At 44.7% G+C, this 6,847-nt stretch overlaps 1 protein-coding gene across 1 annotated transcript in view; it reads right to left on the bottom strand.

Annotated features, from left to right (window-relative positions):
* Positions 1-3,276: 3,276 nt before the first annotated feature.
* LOC110323152 (cytochrome P450 4A10-like) overlaps positions 3,277-6,847 on the bottom strand; it is a 15,570-nt gene continuing 11,999 nt past the window's right edge. Inside the window, exons 11-12 of the mRNA XM_029540390.1 lie at positions 4,197-4,370; positions 3,277-3,787 (exon numbers count right to left, since the gene is read on the bottom strand). Of these exons, the coding sequence (XP_029396250.1) occupies positions 4,202-4,370 (169 nt within the window). The 3' untranslated portion in view covers positions 3,277-3,787; positions 4,197-4,201. The remainder of the gene's footprint in view (positions 3,788-4,196; positions 4,371-6,847) is intronic.

Below are 6,847 nucleotides of genomic sequence, written 5' to 3'. Positions count from 1 at the left end.
TTGCCCTCCTGGATTGGATATAGAGTCATTGTGGATCCCTGCCTGTGGGGGGCTTGGGAGATAAAAGCATGTACATGGAAAGTATGCTGGAAGACCTTCTCTTGTAAACATGTGTGTGGAATGATTCAATGCCTGGACTCTAGATCTCATTCCTTCACTCCATAAACATTTGCTGAACATTTGGCTGCCTTGAGAATCTTCATTTATTTCTCATAACTGCATTTATTTAACCATCTCAGTGTGCATTTGGGATATAATAGACAGAAGGAAAATTGCTTAAACTAAATCTGTACAAAATAAATTATACTTTGAAAAGCAAACACCCACCACCGAAGTCAAAGAATATGAAAGATGTTTTTACTGGCATGATGTTTTCCTTGGGATGTGTCCTGTGGTACTTCTTGGTGTTGGTGTTTCACAGTTATATAGGGCTCTGGGCAGTCACAGTATCTGGAGGGAAGGTGGTACTATAACATTAAAGGGGGGGCTTCCCAGGAAAAAGGAAGCTCTTTTCTATAAGACAAGGCATGAAGATGAAAAGGACTTTTGGGGTGAAGTTCAGGTTGGGGCCTATATGTGATTTAGAGGTCCTAACTAGCAGTCCCTGCAGCAGCTTCTTGATGACTATGGGTACCTATATCTTTAGGGGTCAAGGTCTAAGCTCACTACACTAGGAGGATCAAATGTTGGAATTGGCCCCATATTGAAAAAAGTGCACCAGAAGCTAGGATCAGAAATAGGAGCCAGGAATTCTAGCCCTGAGACTTGGTAAAGTTTTTAGCGCAATGGTTTTCCACCTGTGTGGGTCATGACCCCTTTGATAGAAATGACCCATTTTTAGGGGCCACCAACAGTAATCAGAAAACACAGATTTTACATTACAGTAGCAAACTTACATTTATGAAGTAGCAATGAATTAATTTTATGGCTGGGGACGGGACACCACATCATGAGGAACTGTATTAAATGGTCAAAGCACTAGGAAGGTTGAGAACTACTGCTCTAGGGCATCATGGGGAATGTGCCACATACCTTTCCTAATACCAATTCTTTTCTGATTGGAAGAAGGCCAAAGCTTGGAAGATCTGCCCTAAGATTCTTGCTAAGTCCTCTAAAGACCTCCCTGTTCACTAGAAGCTGGGATGTAAAGGTCCCATTATGGTGTGCCTATTAGCTATAAGCCTTAATGTAACCAACTTGCTCTTTTGTCCTAGCACACAGATAAACAGTTCTCTGTGGGACCATTGAAGGTAGCCCATTTCCTGGCTGAGCCAGGTTTAAACCGGAGAGACCCAGCTGATAACGCTGCAAGGATGGAGGGAACTTGCCCATGCCCCCAGACACCAGGCTCCTGAAAGGAAGTTCCAGCATTGCATAATTCTGTGGCCATCAGTCAGGTAGGGCAATGCCCCAAGCCCCTGGTATTCTGTCTGGATTCCACCCCTACAGTTACCTGGCAACAGCCAGGTAGGTCTGGTCTGCTATAAAAGGGGCTGCTTGCCCACTACTCCCTCTCTTACTCTCTTATTCTCTCACTCTTGCCTCTCTCTCTTCCCTCTTGCCCCCCCCCCCTTTCTCCACATTCCCTTCCCCCCTCTTCATGTGGCCATGACTGGCCTTTACTTCTCTACTTTCTCCATCTCTCTGCCTTTCTCTGCCTCTACTACCCCCTGCCCTTCATGACAATAAATGCCTTAAAACCCTGGCCTGCCTCTTCTCATCAGGATCCTCTGTGCTGGAGTAACAGAGCAGGTCTTCCTCTAAAGAGCCTGCATCGGGAGGCCTCAGTGTGCTCTCAGACATGGTTTCCACCAACCGAAACCGCTGCTGAACAAACCAAGGACTCTTGTCCCTGTGATCCAGCTGGAGTGCTTCCCCTTGCCCTTTTCCCTTTAGCCTCAGGCCAGAGTCATCCCCACAGGCCAACACTCCCATTCTAAGCTCTTTCTCAGCATCCAGAATTGTTTGTGGTGTCCAAGAGCTAGAACCTGTTGTCCCTGGCCTCTGTGTGGCCCGAGGACCTATGAACCAGCTCATGGCAGTTTTGCAGGGACCCCAGATTGTGCTTCCCTCCCCCCTGGAGTGGGGTCTTGCAGCTTCTCACAGCTGACACCCACCAGATGGTTGTGTGGGTTGCATGAAGTCAAACTCCCCATGTCTGCCTCCATGAGCAGCCCTAGCCCTGTGGTGGGCTGGGTGCAGGACCCTATTTTAACCAACAGTTCTCTGAATAAATGTATTAATATTTCAACATTTATCACGTGGGTGGTGATTGTCCAGTCATAACCATCATGTATCTCTGGGTGGTACCTGAGTCTAAACTATAACATTTATATCTTCAGCACTTTGGCAATCAGTAGTATAGACAGGATGGAGGTATCCCGTCTTTGATAGTAGGAAGCTGAGACTGAATTTTAGTATTAAGGGAAGGAACTTGAGGGACACTGATCTAGAAGGAACTTGAGCTGAGGCTTCCTGACTCTGGTGTCTTTTGATCAAGACACCATCATTAATATCAGCTCTTCATGAGTGTTTGAATAAATCCAAGAACTCTGATGTGTGTGTGTGTGTGTGTGTGTGTGTGTGTGTGTGTATGTGTATTAGGGCCTCCTCAGGAGAGAGTGGAAAGTGGAACTGGTAGCCATTACAGATGACCAGTGCTTCATTTTGATGATTTTTCAAACACAGCATGAGGCTCCATTGTTCTTGGTTATGCACATGTGTGGGTGGAATGTGTTATGGGTTTGTAATGTCTCTTTGTGTCTATTATGTAGGGGAATGTACAAGGTGGTAAACTGAGCTAGTCTTGCTCATTGCTTTTAGGCAGTAGAGCCACTTTCTGGTTACACAATCACTCCATTTGGAATCCTATGGTTAGACCTTGGCTGGACACCCAGGGTTCTGGGCTCTTACTTTTCTGTGTTCTCTCAACATGGCTAGCATGAAGCTTTCTGCATTGCCTGAACATTCTGCTCTTATTCTTGCCTTGGCTCTCCCCTTGGTCAGGGGCTGAATATCCAGTCTGTAGTCTCTTGCCTTCCTAAGAATCAGCCTGCACTAGCTCAGGACACTGGTAGGTTAGGAGAATAGGAAGGAGTCCTATTTTTGTGGAGCACAGTGGNTGCACTTGTGGCTCTACAAGAAGCCTGACTCAGGAAGCAGAACATGGCAGATCAGGGCAGGCAGAGAACTCATCATGGATCCTGATCCAGGAACAGTTTCAAGCAACATGGGAACCTGTGTTCAGATCTATCAAGAGAAGACAAATGCTGTGCATGACACTGGGAACTTTATTTCAGAAAGGAGGGAAGATGGAGAAACTAGTGTGANGAATAGTCATGTAGAGAGAGNCTATTCAGGGGAGATTTAGATGAANGNATTAGGTAACANTCATGTGAAGATAATACTAGGCTGAATAATGGCTTCAAAATGATGTTCAGGCCTTGAGTTTTGGAGCCCATGGTACAAATTGAATAATTCCTCATAATTCAAAAGGGACTTAGTCAGTTAGATCAAATAAGATACATTTAGATGTGAAAATTATCTTGGAGTTTTTAGGCGTCTTGATGATGTCATAAGCATTTGTAAAAGGGAAGGACATTAGAAGAGAGGGGATGAGGAGGGTGCTGGCTTTGAAGCAGGGGAATATTCCAGTGCCAAGGAATGATGATCTATTCTGAACAGAGGAGGAGAGGACTCTCTGGGGTACTCCTCTGAAGAAGGTTGGTCATACCAACAGCTTAGCTTTCTGCCAGTGAACCTCATATCAGACACTGGAGCTCCACGACTGCAAGATAATAACTTTCAGTTATTATAGATCACCAAGGTTGAGACAATTGATTATTCGTAAAATGAAGAAGTCATGTAGGGAAAAATAAGATGGTAGGAAGTAAAGAGGCAAGGAGACAAGGCTGAAGGACAGGAGGTTCAGGATCAGGTGCACAGTCAGATGTGGCTAGCAGGATACATAAAGAAAAATGGGGAATCTAGAGCAAGTTTGTGTGTGTGTGTGTGTGTGTGTGTGTGTGTGTGAGAGAGAGAGAGAGAGAGAGAGAGAGAGAGAGAGAGAGAGAGAGAGAGAGAAAGCACAGGAGGAAGGGAACAAATAGGTGTGAAGAAATGAGCAGACAGAAAGGAAGATGGTGACAGGACAAGATGTCAGGCAGCATGTTTGTAGAGTCTGTCCTTGTCCTTACCAGAATTAGTGGAGCTTCTTGAGATGTAGGTAGATCCCATTTTTGGACTTCAGCACAAGTCGTGCTAAGGGCACAGGGACCCTGGTAGGATCTGGCAGTAGCTCAAAGCGGAGAAGTGTCAGGGCCACAATCACCTTCAGCTCACTCATAGCAAATTGTTTGCCAATGCAGTTCCTGGGTTAGAAAGGGATAATGAAGGTCATTAGCCTCTTACCTCTTTTAAGGTTTGACCCTTGAAACAGCCCAGAGCAACTTTCAGGGCCTACTGTCACAGGCTCAGTCTCACAGCTGTGGTTACAGGTCATACCTACTTTCAACCTAGGTCTTCGCTCTACTGAATTTTTGACATACATAGCCTTAACATTTTTCAAGGCCACTTTGATCCTACTCATTTTAGTGGTATGGAATGTGTTAGGCCAGTATTTTAAGGACTAGAGATCAAACTTATGAATAATTTAATATGTTTAATCATTGCTTAGTTTACTCTATTCAGGGAGGTGTAGCACATAGCTTCTACAGTGTGAAGTTAGACTATCAGTAGAAAAGTTCCTACAGGAAATCTGTGTTGAGGATCCTCAAGTAGCTGCCCCATCTGCCTCCTACTTAGGGTACCCCACCTCCTTAATCCATCAGCATCTATAGTCTTCTAACTCTACTTCAGAAATATTCACAATTCCTTCTTCAGTTTCCTTTTGTGGACTTCTTTGGTCTCCCTGACCTTCCTTCCATGTTGACCCTCTATACCTCCACCAGGTAAGGCTGTGTTCAGTGCCTAGTTCTCCCTTCAGGTTACATAGCCCCAGTGTAGTGAGTCACAGATAAGGTCATTCCCATTGGTTCTTGGGCTCTTCCCACATCCCAGGTCTCTGTCTCATCCTGGAGATGCGCCCTCGCCCCCCACCCCTGTCAGCTTCAAATTTCCATTCATTTCCATGGCCAACTAGCCATTGCTCCTGATGGCTAGTCCTTTGCCACACTTGATCCTGAACCCCCTTTCCCCTCCCCATATTCCTTTCCAGGTCTCTCCCTCCATCTGCTTCTTAGGACTATTTTATTCCCTTTTCTATGTAAAATTTGAGCTCAGTCATTTGGGCCTTCCTTCCCGTGGAGCTTCTGCTGTTGCCTGTCTGTGGGATATGTTCTTCTAGCTGGGCTGCTTTGTCTGGCTTCAGTGGGAGAGGAAGTGCCTAGTTTCACAGAGACTTGAAGTGCCAGAGTTGAGGGGGGATACTCAGGGGGACCTGCACCTGCTCAGAGGTGAAGGGAAGGGGGGAGGGGAAAGAATTGTGAGAGGGATGATTGGAAGGGAGGCCGCGAGTGGGATATAAAGTGAATAAGTAAAAAGAAAATTAAACAAACCAAAACAACACATGCCTAGCTGCAGCTATATCCTCTTCTGGCTGCTGCTCTCATCTCTTTCCTGGGTATCACACTTCCTACTTAAGATCAAGCTGTTGAGGTGTTTGAGCATGGCTCCTCTACCTCAATTCCCCACCCCACCCCTAGGCTTCATATTCCCAAAGCTCTGGTCAATGAGCAGCTGGCTCTTATTTTCTCGATGACTCTCCCTGTTCCTCCTAAGCTCCTAAGGCACCATCATTGCCATATTCAAGGGCATGCCACAATCAGGGCATGGGATGATGGCAGGAACATGGCATGTTCTGCAACTGCTAAGTGGGCAAGTGAAAGAATAGAGGATGAATATATTTTAATTACAGATATATTTGTCTTTGTAGATGACAGTTTTGAACTCTTAGAGGCAGGAATGGATTGTATCACAATTTCTATGTTTTTATGTAACATAGCACCTGAAACATAGGAGTGGTTTAAACAGTTTGACAGTTAAAACAATTATTTTTCCTTGGCTTTTAAAATTTAATTTATTTGAATTTAAGGAATGAAAAAATAGAACGAAATACAATAAAAATTTAAAATGTTCTGACCAAAGCAAGCTGTGGGAGCCTGTGACTGAATCCCAGTGCCTGGGAAGTAGAGAGAGACCATGAGCTCCAGACAAGCCTGAGACTCTGTCTTAGAAAGCACCACCAGCATCATGGTTCATTCCAACTTAAGCTGAGTTGCCCAGTACTCTCCTGGCTTCTAGTGGCAGAGACATGACTTGCAGTGAGTGGCCAGCAGAGCATTCAATCCTGAAGTACACAAAGTGTGTGTACATAGCTCGTGTTTGAAAGAACAACTTACTTGTAGCCTGTTCTGTGAAAACTGATTTGTCACTTCATGAATTCATGAAACCCTTCTTCTGTACCACCTTTGAAAGTTTACAGCGAGTCAGGTCCCAAGGGACAATTTTCCTAGAAGCCATCAGAAAGTCTTTGTCCCTTTCAGTAGCTATTTCAAGAGTGTCTTTTATTTCGCTCACTAGAAACCTTAAAAAATGCTGTGTTATATGTAAAACAGAGGGTTTACTTAAAAGCAGACTGCTCTCCTCCTTTTTAATGCCTTTTGTCTGAAGTGAGACTTCATAGCCTCTAAGTGAAATTTGAGGAATATATATTATCTGTCAAGTTTTGGCCATTGGGTAACTGCAAGAGAGCTGTGAGCACTAACATCAGTTCAAAAATTGTGTTGGGAAAGAGTGCAAAGGTGGAATCAGCATATCCTGGTATGAACCTTGTCTCAAGTGACCCACT

Source organism: Mus pahari, chromosome 6 (assembly GCF_900095145.1).
Source record: "Mus pahari chromosome 6, PAHARI_EIJ_v1.1, whole genome shotgun sequence".
NCBI classification, from domain to species: domain Eukaryota; kingdom Metazoa; phylum Chordata; class Mammalia; order Rodentia; family Muridae; genus Mus; species Mus pahari.
The sequence above is the reverse complement of the archived record's forward strand: the minus strand, read 5'-3'. Positions and strand labels throughout refer to the sequence as shown.